We start from the raw sequence: 20022 nt of genomic DNA on the forward strand, positions 1-20022 counted from the left end.
CACATATTCCTCTTGGTAGTGTCAGAGAAATATGTTAAATGTGACCTACTGTAGTTATAGCAACACTAATACATTGAAAACTAAAATAACACTGAATTTTTAGCACTTTGGTGTTATTGCTACAAGTTAAGAAACAGTACAGGTTATATTTTACCAGTAGCAAACTGATGCTAAATAATTGCAAAACAGCTCTATCTAATTTAACTGTTTGTTGATACACATTTTGGAGATAAGAGATTTATTATGGTATCAATGTTGGTTCTAGATCTATGGGAATAAAAGGAAACTCAGTAGAGATTATTATTTACCCTGGTATTAGAAAAAGTACATTATAGAACATTAAAACATACCTGATAATAATGTAAAACAATGTAGAGCTCTTAGCACGGCACAGCATGCATGCATTATTGAGCGGTGTTTACATGCACTATATCTTACAGGCACTGCATTTACAATAATAAAGAAGAATAACATGGGTGATGCTAAATATTGGCAGCAAAGTATATGATACTTATTTAAAACTACAGATTACAAATATTAGGACTCACAGTGTGGTGTTAGAGAAGACTCTTGAGAGTTGCTTGGACTGCAAGGCAATCCAACCAGTCCATCCTAAAGGAAATCAGTCCTGAATATTCATTGGAAGGACTGATGCTGAAGCTGAAGCTCCAAAATTTTGGCCACCTGATGCGAAGAACTGACTCAGTGGAAAAGACCCTGATACTGGGAAAGACTGAAGGCAGGAAGAGAAGGGGAGGACAGAGGTTGAGATGGTTGGATTGCATCACCGACTCAATGGACACGAGTTTGAGCAAACTCTGGGAGTTGGTGATAGACAGGGAAGCCTGGCGGGCTGCAGTCCATGGGGTCTCAAACAGTCAGACACGACTGAGCAACTGAACTGAACTGAACTGAAAATGTATGGTCTTTGAGGATATTGTTTTATTACTGTGCTAAACCAAAAGACATTATGGTACCTCAATTCTATAAATATTTGTGCAGTGTATCTCTTCAGTGAATACTTACTATTTAAGTGCTAGACTGATTGTGTACTTTTGTTAAAATTATAGATATTACACACTAGGTATTGTTGTGGCAGAATTGGTTCTGAGTTGGAAACAAGTGTGACATAGCTTAGCAATAATATCATAACAATGCTAAAATTATAGTTCTACCATGTACAGTGATGCAGCAAAGACTATTCTCAATATCAGAGCTGGCACAGAACCCAAGCGGTCGCCAAGTGCGTTGGGCAAATTACAAGCTTTTAGTGATGTGAAATGAGGCTATATGATTTCCCGAGAAGCAGGATGCTTCCTTAACTATTTCTCTGAAAACTTGGAAGTCACAATGGTGGTTTTCCAGATGTAGCTTATAGTCCTGTATAGACCACTGGGCTCCCTATTAGCACTTGTGTTGTTTCAACTAAAATTGCAGGCTGCACCAGCATAGAAGCTGCATTGTTGTCATAACTAGAAGCGACGTAGGACTATGGACACGGAGAATAGCCTTACTGTTGGAAAAAGGATGCACAATTGTGTTATTGTGACTTAAATGATAGTAGAGTGTCATCGCTGCACCATATTGTGGGATAATTATACTGTCTAATTTCCTGTAAAGACAATATATGGGATAATACAGGAATAATGCCGGAGCCAGCATTACCAACAGCATAGTGCAATATGGCTGGTGGAACTGTTCTTTTCTGGGTCTCAAGAATAAGCATGTGGCAGGAAAAGAAAGTGACAAGGGGAACGTCAACAAGGTGGAAAGTACACAGGGCCTTCCTTCTCCATCACCACCTGTGTGACTTAGCCAAGTCATCTCTGAACCTCACATCTGTTGTACACACTGTGCCCCTCTCACAGCATATTTTGCTTTACTACATATAACTATGGGAACAGAACTGATCATATATGGTGCTGAACGACATTATGTCAGCCAGTACTCTCCCCTGACAATCTGAGAAGCACTAATGCTTGCACACTATCATGAGTTATGTTCTTTTATGTTTTTAGTTATACACATATAAAGGCATTAGATTATACTCAGGTACTTACAATGTTTTAAACAGTGCTAGGTTGTGTGACGTTAAAGTCAAAATCACATGGTCATATTTGTACTATAGAAGCTCCCATATTGACAGTGCTGACACCTTCTAGCACGCATGACTGTAAGTTGCAAGGAGATTCCTGATTTATCACACCATGAGAGCCTTAAAAACTGGCAGCAGCAATCTTCTAAATCAAGGGGTTGACCAGCTATGGTCCACGTGTCAAATGTGGCCCACTTCCTGGTTTGTACAGCTTTCAGGCTGAGAGTGATCTTTACATTTTTAGATGCTTGAAATTTCTAAAGAATAATAACATTTTGCGACATGTGACAATATATGAAATTCAGATTTCAGTGTCCTTTAAAGAAGGTTTTAATGGGACAAAAGGGGCTTTTGTGCTTATGATGGCAGAGTTCAATAGTTGCAACAGACACAGACGACATGGCCCACAAAGTCTAAAATATTCACTCTGGTCCTTTACAGAAAAAACTTGCTGACTCCTGGTTTAAATCATCCTGCATTACCTAAAATGTGTGTATGACTAGGAAGTACTGTATTTTCAATACACTACAGATGTAACCAGAGTGCCATATTACTCTGCTGTTTCCAACCATAGTTAACAAAAAATATCACTATCATCTACTATCATATATTGCCTTTAGTGTGTCCAAATGCTGCTGAATTATAGCATCCTAAACTAGAAAGTACTGCGATCCTGACTTCGTACCTGTCTGAGGGGACTGGGTCTGCCGCCATGTGGGACTGTAGTACATTGTCCTGACGCATATGGTACATGGTATTGTAACGGGGAAGGCAAAAGGCCCTGCCTCTTATCGGCTCTAGCAATCTGGGTAACTTGCTTGTCAAGTCCAGTTTCCTCATCAGTGAAATGGGAATAATAACAGGTGTAGGAAATGATGATGGAAATTCTCTGCACAGTAACTTGTAAATAGAAGGCCTCATAAACAGAATTGTGGAGATGGTTTATTCATTCCACAAACACTTGCTGGGTGTCACTGATCTTGAGAAGTAATTAAAAGGGTGGGGAATTCAGACAGTTGAGCTCCCTCCTACAAGGTGTGGGAGGGGAGACTTGAGAATGAAGGGGGAAATGCCAGCGCCCTGTGAGTACCTTGCTCTGAAGGAAACGGCAGGCGGTGAGCGAGGATTCCCTGGTGTTCAGTGGAAGACTGCTGAGGCCTGAAGGACAGGAAGGACCCCATCATCTGAGTATCTTAAGATATGATATACATGGATTGCTACTGAACTGAATCTGTACTTTAGTAGCTTACACTATGTAAGGGATTCCTAGCATTGGCGGAGCAAAGGTACACAATTTAGATGCCACATGGGAATCCAGAATGTCTGTGGCATCTATTAATTTGTTTTAAACTTCCTCTTGCCTCAAACTGTACCAACCAAAAACTGTTTACAGATATTTCCAAATGTTCTCTAGTGGGCAAAGCTGCCCAGGACTCGTAATTACTGGATTAGGAAACACTTCCTAATGGAAATGATGCCTGCAAACTTCCTAGTAGGAACTGCAGCTGCTAAGAGCTAGATATGTAAGACAAAGTCACGTAAGTAGAAATGCCCCTGACAGGCTCCCCAGCATATGTGTGCCAATTAGAGGCATCTTCACAAAGCTCCCAAATCACACACACTGCAAATGGCCCTCAAGGGTCTGCTAAATTATTATGACCTCTAATACTGACAGTAATAAAACTGTGCTCTTCTGCCTATTATTTTAATATTTTATTAAACTATGCAGACTCTTATAACAAGAGAAATATTATCCTCTGCAGTGCTGCACTTCTCATAATTTGAATAATAATGCTACAGTTCCTTATTTTACAACTGCTTCATACTTTGAATAGCACTTCTTACCACTGTCATTACGATCTTATTTTAGTGTCTTACATCATCTTAATCTAATGAACGTATAGCATGTGGAGTTGCCCTGTTGTTATTTTAGGACGGATAAAGGCATCACACAAATATTCTTGTCTATACTGTGATTTATTAGTCTAACTTCAATAACTATTGCAAGTGTTCTACTGTATTTTTGTGAATGTTCACATATACGAAAGTTTTCTACAGTTTAGGAAGAATACTGCTAGCTCCAGGTGACTTCTGAATCCATTAACCTATTATATTGAATGCCAAAGCTTATAATTTTAGTAACTGTGCCATACAATTAGATTTAACTGTATCATTTTGAAGTTTATCTTCTTAATTATAAGTAGCAAACCAAACATTTTAATAAAACTTTCTGTGATGGGATCCCTTTGGAGACAATTGGCATCTATCATTAATACTGTCAATAGAAGTTTTCAAAAACTGGCAATGGCAGGGTAACAGAGGACGCTCTATGACTCCATGCTCTCTCCAGTAACGCTGACCCTCCCACACGGCGCTATGCCGTGGGGACAGGAACACACCACCACCCTCTATGCTGGATCTGCAACTCTGGCTACTACTATCACTTGCTTACTTGCTTAAATGTTTATGGAGGGTCTGCTCTGAGCTGGACACTCTACTCTTCTCTCCTTGGAGACGAGCATACAGCAGTGACAAAATAAAAAACAACAAATAAAATCCTTGCCTTCTTGGTGTTTAAATTCACCTGGGGAGAGACAAACAATAAACAACTCCAATGGTGATAACTGTTATGGCAGAATATTGAGCAGGGAAGAGAGAAGGGGTGAAGGGGTATGGAAGTTACAACTATAAACAAGGAGGTCAGTGTGGACTGCCACAAAAGAAGGACCTGAAGAAAGTAAGGGAGGAAAGCATGCAGATATCTGGGAGAAAGAGCATCCCATGACGAGGGAATAGCAAGTGCAAAGGCCCTGAGGCAGGTGTCCACTTAGCATGCTTGAAGAGCAGGAAGACTTTGTGGGTTGGAGAAATAGTAATTGAAAGATGCGTAACAATGCAGTACTGTTATTCTTATAAATACTGGAATCATTATAGTATAAAGTAGTATGATAACATCAGTTTTTCTAAAATATCAATAGGATAATGCAGCCTTTTTTTAAAGCGTTTGATTTCTCCACATGACTTTTAGATGTCTGTACTCTAAAGAAAGGCATTCTCATTTCTACCTAGGCACAGAAATTATTCCACTTGGAATGGTTATTTTGGAATCACAATCCAATGGAATCTATTTTCTTTGGTTCACGATCCAGTGTTTTAATGCTTATGGGTCTGAGTAGTTTCACATTCTGTAACATATAAGACAGAATTTCATCTCTTGTTTACGAGGAAAGCTAGAAGCCAAATTCTCAAGCAATAAGGTTGAGTCATTTGTAGTCACCATTCTTTCCTCCTTCAAGTCTTCTCAGAACAAATTCCTAGGGTTTATGACTTCTTTATTTCTATTCCCAAATAGTTCAACACTTAAATATTATGGAAGCTTGTGTTCTCATCCAAATTATGATTTCTATTGAAGTTTTGTTCAACAAAATTCAGGATTCTGTGTAATAAATTCTTCTGATGTAGATGATATTTTGATTTACTTCTGTAAATATTTTTAAAACAGAGTACGGCATCTAAACAATTGTTAAATGTTTGTCTAGAATCTGCTTTAGAGTAAAGGCTCTGCCAACAACCATTCTTTCTTGCTGTCTGGAATGGGTGATTTTTTCATGCACTTTTCAGTCTGTATTCTCAGCAATAAAATGATAACAAAACCCAAACCAGGAGATTATGATTTTAACATACTTTATTTAAAAAGTACACAGTTTTAAATTGGTTTCAATGGGTTTCAAGCAGAAGGGATGCTGCCCACTTGCAGTCCCATTTCTGATGAAGGATGATAATAATGTAGCAAACTCACATTTGCATGACTGGCAAAGTAAAAAGATAACTTTTCTGTCAACATATTTTTAAGAGTTTGTATCACGCACAGTTTAAAATCATGAGATGCTGATGGTTGGACTATATTTCATGTCTCCTATGTCGCACCATAGTTTGGTTCACAGTTTATCCATAATTTAGCATGCCAAGAGAACATCTCCATCAGTGTCACCTTGAGAAGAGCATCAAAAGCAGAGGGAACAGGATAAGGACCATCTTGGCCTGGAGATTCGGTGCACCCCCACACTCCCTCGCATTCTCCTACAGGGAAAGGCAGGGTTGGTTAGAGCAGAGATGGATTCCAAGATGCCTTAAACTTCCCAAGGTATGTGGCATCCCCAGATTTCTCCCTGCTGTCCAGCATATGAACAAAGTCATTTGGAATCTAGATAATGTCCGGGAAATGGACTTGTGTACATTTCACCACATTAGTAAAGACAACCTCTGACTTCACTTGTCAATGCATAAAATACTCAAAATGACTTTTTGCATACTACAATGCAGAACATTCAAGAGGTAAAGGACTGTTGGTAGAGATGTCTGTTGTGATTATTTTATAAAAGCAAAATATTGACCTTCTAAGTAAATGATCACATCTCAGATCATTTCAGAGACTTGGCTATGGAAGGTTTTATTAACACGTGACTTCTTTTTAATTGCAGGGAAGGGAGGTTCTGTTTTACAAAAATTAAATCATATTATTTACTCCTTTCTGTACCATGATTTTCATCCACTAATTGATAGAAATTTCTCCATGTCCATTATTCTAAGTTTCTTTTATTCAGTCTTTTTTTTTTCTTTTATTGATTGTTGCTCATCTTCTCATGTGTTCTCTACTGTTACAAAGAGTGTTGAATGCAAGTCCTTCCCCCAAAATGATATTTGTTCCTGCTCTGGCCTAAGGTAAAGATGTCCAGGAATAAGAGTGCAGAGCTAAAGGATATTTTTGCCTTCAAGGGCTATTGCCAGATAGTTCACTGGTACCTGTATTTTCTGATCATCCAATGACTTGTATCTTTCATGTCCTTGGTTGTTTCTTTTTTTTTTAAAAGATCTTTATATATATATATGTAGTTCATTTTTAAAGTCTTTATTGAACTTGGTAGAACATTGCTTCTGTTTCTTAAATTTTGGTTTCTTGACCGTGAATCATGTGGGACCCCAGTTCCCCAACCAGGGATTGAACCTGCACCCCCTGCATTGGAAGGCAAAGTCCCAACCACTGGACCTCCAGGGAAGTCTCAGAACTTGATCTATTTTTAAATGTAGTTTTTGCTTCATCAATTTAAAAAGCTCTTTGTACTTTGATTTATAAATGTTTTCAGGTTCTATAAATTGGATACTGACTCTCAGTTATCTTTTTTCATCAAAGGTTATAATTTTTATATAGTTAAATAAATTTGTTTTTCTTCCATATTTTTTTGGTCTTGGATAGGAAGGTCTCTCCAATACCTAGAATTTCTTTTTTTATTTCTTTTAAAACTTTCATTGGCACATAATTGATCTACAATGTTGTATTAATTTCTGTTGTACAGCAAAGTGTACTCTCTCTATATATATATTCCCATTTTATTTTCCATATGGTTTATCACAGAATACTGAATAAAGTTCCTTGTGCTATACAGTAGGACCTTGTCGTTTATCCATCTCATTTATAATAGCTTTCACTTGTTAATCTCAAATTTCCAGTCCTTTCCCCCCACCTCTCTATCTGTGAGTTTGTTTCTGTTTTGTAGATATGCTCATTTGTGACATATTTTAGATTCCACATATAAGGGATATCATATGGTATTTGTCTTTCTCTTTCTGATTTAGTTCAGCTAGTATAGTAATCTCTAGGTTCCTCCATGTTGCTTCAAATGGCATTATTTCATTCTTTTGTATGGCTGAGTAATATTCCATTATATATATGTGTATATATACATATACACTACACATCTTTATAGATTCATCTGTTGGTGGACATTTAGATTGTTTCTATGTCTTGCCTACTGTAAACAGTGCTGTTGTGAAGATAGGGGTGCACATATATTTTCAAATGATATTTTTGTCTGGATACATGCCCAGTAGTGAGATTGCTGGATCATATGGCAACTCTGCTTTTACCTTTATGAGGAACATCCATATTGTTTCCCATAGCAGCTGCACTAATTTACATTCTTATCAACAGTGTAGGAGGGTTCCCTTTTCTCCACATTCCCTTTAGCATTTGTTATTTGTACACCTTTTAATGATGGTCATTCTGACTGGTATAAGATGGTATCTCATTGTAGTTGTGATTTGCATTTCTCTAATAATTAGTGATGATGAGTATCTTTTCATGTGCCTGTTGGTCATCTGTATGTCTTTTGGAGAAATGTCTATTTAGGTCATCTGCTCATTTTTCAACTGGGCTGTCTGGCTTTGTTTTGTTTTTTAGTTGTATGAGCTGTTTGTATATTTTGGAAATTAAGCCCTTTCAGTTGCATCATTTGCAAATATTTTCTTCCACCCCTTAGGTTTTCCTTTTGTTTTGTTTATAGTTTTCTTTGCTGTATAAAAGCTTATAAGTTTGATTAGGTCTCATTTGTTTATTTTTGCTTTATTTCTATTGCCTTAGGAGAATGACCTAAGAAAACATTGGTACAATTTATATCAGAGAATGTCTTGCCTATGTTTTCTTCTAGGAGTTTTATGGTGCCATGTCTTATATTTCAATCTTTAAGGCATTTTGAATTTATTTTTGTGTATGGTGTGAGGATGTGTTCTAACTTCACTGATTTACATGTGACTGTCCAGCTTTCCCAACACCACTTGTTGAAGAGGTTATCTTTTTCCCATTGCGTATTCTTGCCTCCTTTGTTAAAGATTAATTGACATAGGCATGTGGGTTTATTTCTCGGCTTTCTATCCTGTTCCATTATCCATATGTCTGTTTTTGTGGCAACACCATGCTGTTTTGACTACTGTAGCTTTGTAGCACTGTCTTAAACTTGGGATGGTTATGCCTTCTGCTTTGTTCTTTTTTCTTAGAACAGCTTTGGTGATCCTGAGTCTTTTCTGGTAACATATAAACTTTAAGATTATTTGTTCTAGCTCTGTGAAGAATGTTGTGGGTATTTTGATAGGGATTGTATTAAATCTGTAGACTGATTTGTGTACTACGTCCATTTTAATAATGCTAATTCTTCCAATCCAGAAGTATGGGTCCAATCCCTATAATTTCTTATGAGACCATCATTTACCATTTAAGTCAATTCTATGTTCTCTCCTTTGAACTGAATTTCTGTCATACATAAAAGTATCTATTCTGTTCCACTGACTTTATCCTACTGGATCTAGAACCTTAAAGAAGAAAACTGGGTTGTTTTTTTTTTGTCATTGTTGTTGCTCTTTTGTTTTTTAGTGTTTATCATGTATCTAGTTTCCAAAGCAATTTGTCTTATTAACTTTAAAAGATTTTTACTCTTGTGAATTTAGTGCTAAGTATGCAGTTCTGGGGAGAAGGAAACAGCGACCCACTCCAGTATTCTTGCCTGGGGAATCCTGTGGACAGAGGAGCCTGGTGGGCTGCTGTCTGTGGGGTCGCACAGAGTTGGACATGACTGAAGCGACTTAGCAGCAGCAGCAGCATGCAGTTCTGGTTTCAAATGAAGCGGCTTAATTGTTTTGGGACAATTGTTCATATTTCCATTTTACATAGACCTTTCATTAGAGGTGATCATTGGACTTTATTAAAAGCCTTTACAGCATATGTTGTTACTGAACTCTCCCTTGAACACAGAAGCAAACATTCTCAATAAATTCCAAATTCTTCTTAGTACTACACTGACTTTAAAATATTTTCTAGTATTTGGACAGTTTAAATAACATTAAAATTATTTTCTATTTACAGGTGACATTAACACTCAGTGGGCTATGGTGGCATTTTACAAAAAATGAATATCTTCTCTGTATCCCTATAGTAATTGGTCTAGGCCAGTTTTCTATTTTTCAAGATGGGGGTGGAGTATTTTTAAATTGTAACTTTTTTGCTATATTTAAATTTTTTGTCCTTTGAAGGACATAATTCACCTACATCTATGATAAGTTCACTTTTCTTAGTACAAGCTTAATTTTTTCTCTGATCATCACTTTTGGTGTAAATGTAGTGCCTTTATAGTTGTGACCTCATGTGTTATAGGGGATTTAAAGGCTTATCCCACATTTAGATATTGTGACTCTTAATCTGACATTAGTATTGAGACTTTTGTTTTACATGAATTTTTTATAAGTAAAAGGCTGTCTAAAAGTAAGCAAGGAAAAATAAATAAAAGTAAGCAAGGGAAAATAATTTTAACTACAAGTTAAAATAAGTAAAACAAGATGGTCAGAGCCACTTTATGTGTAATAGTAGAAAATGGTAAAACTATAGCACATTTGTAAAAGGGAAGATAGTAAAGAGGCTTTTAAAAAATATATGTGAATATAATAAGAAAAGACTATTAAGTATAGACTAAATAAGGCATTGAGAGGCCGAACGTAGAGTACCATTAGCCTTCCTGTATAATTTCTTGGTTTGCCTGAAAGGGATGACTTTCTCAAGAGTAAACTTTTGAGCTATAGTTCTCTGACGGCTGTGAGATCCTCATGGAGAATCTGATGGGAAAAGAATAGGAGGGGGTGTCAGATTACCTCAGGATGGAAGCCATGACAAGATTCCGGACGCCTTCTGATCTTCTGGGCCTTTAAACGTTCACACTTAAGGGATTCATTATGTTGACTGTAGTTAAGGCATATTTCCAAGATGCTCCTTTTCCTTATTCTGCATTTCAGATGTCAAAACCTGGCACTTGGCTCCCTTAACAACTTCTAACAGTGGAAAGAACATCATCTCTCCCTCTCTAAGATTTTTTCCCCTAAGTCTCCCCCTTACCAGCTTCATTAGTAGTGGCTAGACTGACACACAAAAGGATATACCTGATTTCAATGGGCGCCATGGTGATGGGGGCCACAGACTCACAGAGGCAGCTGCTGTCCACCACCACCATGAACAAATTGCTGCTCGGAATCTGCTGAATGACAAAGGACCTGTTGGAACAAGAGGCAGAGAGATAGTGAGTGGTCATTTACCATCCTGCAAGTTAATAGCCATGAGGAAAACTTCCTCCAGAGTGGGAGAAGTGCTATAGTATTTTGGAAAACAAGTTTCAGAGACTGGTTTATTACTCAAGTTGCCTCTTTCCATGAGGCTCTTCATTTCAAAGCTGAAGCTTCACTAAGAAGACAATAGCTACGTCCATACATAGCTCATACAACTCATCTTGGAAAGACTAGACTTTTACGTGCGTGAAACAGGAGAGTCAGAGTTGGCTAAATTACCTCAGTTTCTAAGCTCTAAGAGGTTAGACTTTTCCAAGACTCATTTCTTCTCCTAGGGCTTAAACACCATTGCAAATTGCATTTGATGTTCTGAGTGTATTTTTATCTCCTCCTAACCTCAAGGATAGACTGAAGCCATGTCATAGTAATCATAAAAGAACATGAACTTCCTAGACCTTTCCCTGAATCACTTTGCACAATGTCTGCCCATAACAGAGGTATATTGTTTAGAATGAAATCAATGCTAGTTGGTTAAGGAGCTCCAATGTTCTCAGAGACCAAGTTATGCTGGCACTAAGGCCATATGGCTAGTCATGATTTTGGTGTTTTCGCAGAAGAAGATGAGTACACATACTTCGACTCTGCCATCTTGGGCTGTCCTTCCTCACGTTAAAAAAAAAAATCTTCTGGGTCAATCTGTACAGTTAGTCCAACATAAGTCAGTTTAATGATACCTCTTTCTCATCTGACCTACTACACTGAAATGATAAAGTAATGTCATCATAATAATACTTCTTGAACCAGAAATATCGGATCGTTGGAGGAACAAGTTGGAGAACAAATCCCATATTCTTCTAGAGCAAATAGATTAACTGAATATTTAGCCCCAAGTCCAGAATCCTGCCACATAAATTTTTCATGATATTTTTACCAAATTCAGTTTAGTCAGTTGAACTAGACTATAATCTTAAAAAAATGGGCAATTTCTCTATAAGTTATCTTTATTCATCTTTCTCTCAATAAATACATTCTATTCTTTAAAGTATATATAGTGTAATAAGATATGACATGAATTTTTATGATCATGATGTACAAGCTGATAGAAATACCAAAAGTATTTGATGAACACATGACTTATTTATTGATAAAATTGACAGCAAAAACTTTTCAGACCTAAGTAATACAGAATATGCTATTTTCAAATTCAGGGAACTGCAACACATTCCAAAGAGCAGAAAGCATCAATTACATATTCTTTTACAGTTGGATAAAATTAGAAATTAATAGCAAAAAAACATAAACGATGGAAATTAATAGTTAAAAATACATGAATTTGAGAACAGCCCAGGCTCAAATCTGTGCAGTATGACCTTAAATATTTTTTATTGGGAAAAAAATCTGCAAATAAATGAACTGTGTTGTTGAAACAAGAAGCTGGAAAAGTAAGAACATAAACCTGTACCTGTATCCTACCCTCAGTCCCCCTTGTGGCATACTAGGACTAAGGACTAATGCCCCTCTCCAAGTCCAGCCCTCAGGCTCCTGCAAAGATGTGACTGATGGAAGAGGAGAGAGGTGATCGTTGCACGTATAAGTAGTTCCTCCTGTCTTTCTAGCCATTCTCTTCAGTTTAACTTACCTTTAGCTACTACCCTGTTTCCCTGTCCTCATTTATAATACAACTCCTAAGAAAAGGTATTAACAATCACTCTCTCTTGCTCTCTCTCCCTTTTTTCTCATTCCCTCTCTTTCAGTTTCTCTACTTCTTCACTTCTTTCCTTTCACAAATCCACTCCAATAAGGTTGTTGTCCTTACCACACTCTTGAATTGGTTCTTGTCAAGGACACCAAATAAACAACCTCATTGCCTTTCTTCTCAAACCTCTTTGCCTCCACTTCCTCCTTACCTGCTCACTGTCTGCCCCCTGACAGCAAACTGTGGTTTCCATGGGAAAAAAGTTGCCTTTGTCTGCCCATGGTCATCTTTTATCCCCAGCACCTAGAGTTATGACTGGGACAGAGCAGATGCTCAGTAAATATTCCCTGAGCCAATGACAGATGAATTTATAAAGATCAAAGAAGAAGAAAAGGCAAGTAAAAATGTGAAGATAACTACAAGAATCAAACTCAGACTTAAAAGAACAAGGACATAAGTCCACTTCTGACACTCCTAATCAAGAAAAAGAAGTTACAAAGTTACATTAAAACCCAAAAGAGACAGAGGCATTATAAACTTTTTAAGTGAATATTATGTATATCATTACAAATAATTTGAAAACTTAGAGCAAACACATGTTGGAGGATAATGTATAAATTATCAACATTTGGCCAGGCTATAAAAACACAAGCAAACCAGTTGCATGAAAAAAATCTGAAATGCTCATTGAGAATCTACCCACAAATGAAAACTACCAAATCACCCAAAGAACAGATATCACTGTGTTTGTAGAAAATCCATATGAACCCACTGACCAACTATTAGAACACAAAAAAGAACCAAGCAAGTTAACCAGTTACATAATCAGCATATAAAACCACAATCTTTCCTTGACACTGGCAATAACCAATGAAAAAATATTTATGAAATAAAGAACCATTGATAGTATCAATAATTACTATGAAATGCCCAAGAATAAATCTAGTAAAAGATGTTTCTTTATGAAGAAAATGATTAAACTTTACTAAACATAAAAAAACCCTAATTCCACAGTGGTAGTGAAAGGGAACAGTTATATATTAAAGGTGTCATTCTCCTTCAAGTAATTGTTTAATTCAAAGTAATCTCAATAAAATCCCAACAGGAATTTTGATGGAATTGGAGGCGATGATCCTAAAATTCCATATAAATATAGTCTGGACAACTGTATAAAATTGAATTTATAAGAAAAAAGAGAGAAGAAGGAAATTGTTTGTCCCTAATTAGTATTAAAACCCATGAGATAATTTACAGAAGAGGAAACCCAGATGGACAACTGATATGTAAAAGGGGTCCAATCTCACTAAAATTAAGTATGTGTAAATTAAAATGAAATAGAAATAATCAAACTCATTTTTTACCATCAGAATGGCAAAACTTTATGGTAATATCAAATGACTGAGAGTTTGAAGAAGTGACTATTATTTTACACTGTTGGTGGGAAAGTAAACTTTTATAGGCAATATATGAATAATTTGTTACTGTTTCAGTGAAAATGATTTAGATCCTACTTTTCCAGTAGTTTTACTTCTCAGTAAGAGAAATTATTGTTCAAAAACCCAAGACTTTGACATATAAAGATGCTCTTGGTAATCTTGTTCATGGAGAGGAGGAAAAAACAAAATCCATCTGAAAGTCTATCAGTATAGGAATGATTAAATAAGCAACAGTGTATCTGTTCTATGGTTTACTTGGCAACAGATGAAAGGGTAAAAGATGTCTATTTAGTATTATGAAAGATTATCCAAAACATAGTAAGTGGGAAAATAATGTTGAAAAACTATACATAAATATTTTCAGGAATATTTCAAAATACTCATCTAACAGCATTTGATTCTGCTACAGAGAACAGGAAAAATAAATAGGATGGATAAGACTTATCATTTCCGTTAGGAATAACATGAGATAACATAGAAGGAATAAATGTACAAAACAAGTGGAACACACGTGGGTAGAACACAAAAAAGATCAGAACATATGAAGTATCTTTCTAGTGATAAAAGGAATGGAAGGACCAAGTGAAATTAAATATTTTTTAAGGCACAAATCATGTCATCTCCAGACTGACAGCCATCATCTATGTTCTCCTTCAAGTCAACCCACTGGCAACTCCCTTTCTCTACCTGAGACACACAGATAGAAGTCATGGCTGCTCAACAGATTAGAGGCAGTTTAAAAACTTGACCTTTCGTCTCTCCAAAAAGCAAGCATGTATTGGCTCCATGCACGTTCTGCCTACTGAATCCCCATCCCTATCCTCAAGTTTGATCCTCCTATCATATCATCAGTGGGAGAGAGAGCAAGGGAGGAGGAGATGGCGGGGAGAGAACAGGATGGCAGTGGTGGAAAAGAGGAGAAGACTGGGAATAACTGTCCATGGAAACAAATATAATCTATAACACTGGAGTTCTCTATAAAGAGAATGTGTACAGGTATTTTTCAAACATTTATAAAATGGAATATTGTGCTGGGAGCAAAGAGTATTGATTTTTTTATTTCACAAAAGAGAAAACTGGGACTCAGAGAGCATAAGTAATCTTCTACAGAAGCTATATGAAAAAAAGATGTGATTGTTTCAAAGATGGGGAAACAATAGATTAAGTGACTTCCTAGAGAAACACAGGCAGAGCTGCACACCTCTGGAGCCCAGGCCTGTTGTGGGACTGCAATCATAGGCAACCTGCTTTCTGTCTTATACTGGAATTATTAGTGCTCAAGCCCCTTGAGGGCAGACCCAGACTCAATATGGATGCTTAATGATGACCAGTAAAGGACATTATTCCTTTTAACACATTACCCCGTAAGGTGAAGACTCCCCAAGTGTGCTCATGAAGCTCCACAGTAACCCCCCACTTATACCTCGAGTCCTAGGAGATGAAAATCTTTGCAGGCAGCTATTACTGCAGTGGAGGAAAACAACCCCCTATGAAGGATTTGCCAGCGGAAAGATTAACTGCTTTTCCATATTTTAAAGACTTACTGTCTGCTTATTAACATGGTTCTTTGGAGGGGTCTGGCCAATGTTAGCTGTACATTTATGTGCACAATGTATATTTATGGCCCAGGGTGCAGGGTTGAACTTCATAAAACACACCTCCATCCAGCTGGGCCCAGCAGTCAGACTGACATCACTGTGCAGAGGAACTGTGGCCTGGGGGGTTGGCCTGTGGGCCAGAAAAGGCGGAAGGGAAATGCCTCAACAGAGAACAACAGCAGTCGTTTCCAAGCAGAGATAGGTCAAAATGCGTGAAATAAATTAGGTCCTCAAGGGAAACAGAGTAGGGAAAAGGGAAGCAATTTTGATGTGTCCATTGCCGGAACTGAAATAACCCAGTCCTCCCTCTTCCATTCACAGCAGACAGAGAAAGAACTACAGGAAAAATGATGATGCAATTTTAAGACAGCCTTTCTTGACAAGAGGGACTGACTATCTGCCAAGGGGCTTTGCTACCCAGATGAGGAAAGCGGTTGCACTGCTTCCCGCAAATGCTGCCTGGACAAGCGTGTGTGACAGTGGTGGTGGGGGGAACCTATGGCTAAGTTCCCAGAGGACCCCAGGATGCATGCTTGGGGAACTTGGTTGGTTTGCTTTTGATTAATTTGGTACAAAATAATGGCTTAAAAAATAATTGGTTAGGACAGAATCTTAAAACCTTTTAAATGTTTTTTAACTTTTTATCAATTTTTATCATTCACAAATTTTCCATATTTTATCCAAAGATAAAGGACAATGAGTAAGTCACAGGGAACTGATTCGAATCTGACAATGATCATGTTCTAGGTTGTACTATTCTCTGAGTGGATCAGGTATGTGGATCTCCAAAGGACCCTACTCTTTGGAGGTGGGGAGATGCTCATTTTCTCCCAATGTGCCCCTAAATGTCCTACACTGACCCAGGCCCATGCATTGTGGAGAGCAAGCAATGGGTGACAGATGGCTTAAATTTAAACTAGAAATTAAATATTGAGGCCGTCTTCCAAGCCATAGCCGTGGTATCCTGTGGCATGGAAGAAGTATAAGGGGAACACCAGCACTTACACATGGTTCAGTTCAAACAAGGTGAAAGAATGAAGAGCAGGGCCTCCCCTGCTCACACTCAAAAGTGTCAGGGAAATTTCACAGGTCAATCACATTAGCATGTCAAGGCACAAGTAGTTCTAAAATATTGAAGCTGCTTCAGAGCACAGAGAAAGAAGAAAATACTTTGAATTCCTTTTATCAAGGTCCTTGATATAAAATCTGACCAAGATTATACAAAAAAAAAAAAAAAACAAAAAAAGAAAGAAAAGCTATAGGATAATCTCTTTTTATGAACATTGATGCAAAGATCTTAAATGAAATGTAGCAAACACTTCGGTAGGACACTAAAATATAGCACACAGCATGAGGATTAACCCAGGAATGCAAATGAGCAAGCTTATTGAGTTGTCTCAGCTTAATAGAGATAGCAACATGAAACAATTTTTTTTTTTTGGGGGCCCCATGGCGCAGCTTGTGCGATCCTAGTTCCCTGATCGTGGATTGAAGCTGGCCCTCGACAGCGAAAATGCAGAGTTCTAGCCACTGAACCACCAGGGAATTTCTGAAACAATTTTTTGTCTCTATTTTCAATCCCACTGTATTGAATTATTACTTTCTCAACTCCAAATGATACTATGTATAGATTCTCTAACTTTCTGACCACTTGAGGTTAACAAAATTAGTCCAATCTAGTTTACGACTTTAATTTCGTGTCTAGTTTGAAGCTCTACACTCGTCATTCCTTCAAGGTTCTATTTTCTAGCTACTTCAGTCCTTCCGGGAAAGGAGAAGGGGAAAATGGAGCAGCAGAGAAGCAAGTTTCTCCTACTCACCAGGCCTTGGTGCAATCTCTCACAACAGCTTTTGTAACAGCTTGGCCTTTGGTGTCCTCCGTGTGGCCCAGCACCCCAATGCTGGCTTTTGTGTGTGTGTGTGAGGTCATCGTGGATTCTCCTGAGAACCTAGAGCTCCTCAACACAGATCCGACGTGACCATCCATGCAGTTCTTGCCGTCAGCATTCGCCCCACAGCCCCCTGCCCTTAGTGCGTACCTCACCTGGAGAGCACCCTTTGTTGAGTTAAGCAAAATGGCAACAGTCTTCCATACTGTCCACCTGTCCCCTGGGAAACAGGTATCTTTGCTGGCCCAGCTGTAGGCCACTTGCTCTTTCCCCAAGCCTAGGCCTCTCTTTTCAGATCTCTTTTTCCTGCTCAGACAGAACACATCATCACACCTGCCACCCTGCAAACACTTGGCCAGGGCTGAACTTGCCCTCTTTCAGATACTCCCAAAGCACAGAAGACTCTTAGAGAATTTCCCACCACCCATCTGGACCCTAGCAGGAAAAAGTACTCCCTGGAGGAAAACACCTCTTTCTATGAACCCCAATCTCCTTGCTAGGCCCTTCACTCTCGTGGTAGACTAAAGATGGACCAGTTGTTAACCTTCAAATAAACTTGAGGGTGGGGGTTGGGGGAGGGCTTCCATTAATTAGAGCCAGCTAAATGGTTTTTCCCTTTAGAAATTGTGGTGCTCACATCACTTTGTCCTCAGTCTGGGGCGACAAGGAAAGCCCCACTTAACCTTTCCACATCCTTCCAGGAAATGTACTCATGTAAGACATCCTATCCAGAGTTGGAAAAGAGCCAGCACTGTGGATCTGTCTAATAGGTGCCTACAAGACATTTGACAAAAATTCCATCCCTGAAAACAGTCCTCAAGTGAACAGAAATAGGCACTTGACTGTGAACCAAATTTAGCATCATACTGCAGGACAGAACACTCAGAGCTGTCTATAGAGTCAGAAGAAGGCATGGAGGCTCATTCTCCCCCTTTATTATTTGCCACTGTTTGAAAACCATCAACCTCTGCAATTAAACCAGAGAAATGAGGGATGATTAAATGTTGTAACAAAGGACGTATTCATAGGTACCTAAAACATGCCCTTATCCCCATTTTCAATAATTATTCCCCCTGGTTCCCTTTTTCTCTTACTGGTGCCACCATCTAATGAGTCACACAGATTAGAGATCTTGAAGTTATTCACAGGGCTTTCCTCTTTAACATCACCATGCCCTGATTTGACCATTTCCTCAATACCTCTCAAACCCATCCTTTCACCTCCCATCCCCAGGGCCAGCTTTATGGGCAACTGATCAGTACAGTTACACAGGGAGACAGTGACAGAGCAGTTACACTTAGAAGGCCTGGCCAGCACTTCAGGTTTACTGCTCTGCAGGCAGGGCTAGCTTGAATTTTTTAATCTTATCTTTGAATCTGTGTTTTATAAGTGAAATCCAAGGGAGAATGGGGCCTGCATGAGGGGCATGAAAGGTGAAAGGTTCCTAGTTGCCTGGCTCCTGCCCTGGACCACCAACCTTATCACCCTCCAGCCCTGGTGAAGTGCTGGGTGCAGGAATGGGGAGCATCAAGGCCTGGGGGGTGCGGAGGGGAGGGGGCTGTACCATAGCATACATACATAGTACCACAGCATTTTCAACCAGAGACCTAACAGGAGTAGACCTCTCACTTACCCCCTTCTCCAGGTACTAAATGTGTCTTGATGCTAAAATGCAAACCCCCTGGGGATTGACCATCCACTATGAGATGAAGTGGTGGGCCCATGGAGGGGAGACTGAGTCCTCTTCTCTAAGCAGGACATGGCACCTCAGTCCTGTGCTAGTGGAAAGGACCCCCAGCACGAGCTGCACATCCCACTGAGTAACAGAGACAGAATCCAGGATGTCTGTGAGGATCTCACCTACCCAGTGAATGTACCTGTGCCTGAAGGAGCAGGATATTAGATAGGTGATTAAAAGTGTCATGACGGGTCAAGAAAGACCACAGAAAAAAGGAAATGCTTTTACCTTTCAGAACTTTAATAACACCATTTTCCTGGTTTTTGAACAAGAAGCCCATGTTTTCACTTTGTACTATGCCCCATAAATTATGCAGCTGGCCCTGCCACCCTGCTTGATTTTTAGCATACCTTCCAAGCAGTTTCCCTGACATAGCCTCTTCTCCATTCTTGAGGTGGTGGAATCCTTCCCCCACTTCCCATCTACCCATGGCCCCCTTGCATTGAGTCAATGGTCTACAGTGGAGTGAAACAAAGCCCTGTTTGATCCAGTGTACTCTCTCTCCATCTCCATGTGTTAACTGCCCTGGCATGTAAGTTAGCATGCTGCTTCCCAACAACCAGGCTTGCTGACCTACCATGGGTCCTTGAATGTACTATGCTTCCTTTCCTTCAGTACTGAGATAGAAGCAAAGCTCTATTAGTCTGGGTGGCTTGCTGGAATTTCCTGGGGGAGCTTTTCACTTCACTT

General features: G+C 38.7%; 1 protein-coding gene across 1 annotated transcript in view; it reads right to left on the reverse strand.

The window, feature by feature from the left end:
- Positions 1–5961: 5961 nt before the first annotated feature.
- CACNA2D3 (calcium voltage-gated channel auxiliary subunit alpha2delta 3) overlaps positions 5962–20022 on the reverse strand; it is an 839655-nt gene continuing 825594 nt past the window's right edge. Inside the window, exons 36-38 of the mRNA XM_061129193.1 lie at positions 10851–10963; positions 10568–10650; positions 5962–6175 (exon numbers count right to left, since the gene is read on the reverse strand). Coding sequence (XP_060985176.1) covers positions 6083–6175; positions 10568–10650; positions 10851–10963 — 289 coding nt within the window. The 3' untranslated portion in view covers positions 5962–6082. The remainder of the gene's footprint in view (positions 6176–10567; positions 10651–10850; positions 10964–20022) is intronic.

Source organism: Dama dama, chromosome 24 (genome assembly GCF_033118175.1).
Source record: "Dama dama isolate Ldn47 chromosome 24, ASM3311817v1, whole genome shotgun sequence".
In the NCBI taxonomy this organism is placed as follows: Eukaryota; Metazoa; Chordata; class Mammalia; order Artiodactyla; family Cervidae; genus Dama; species Dama dama.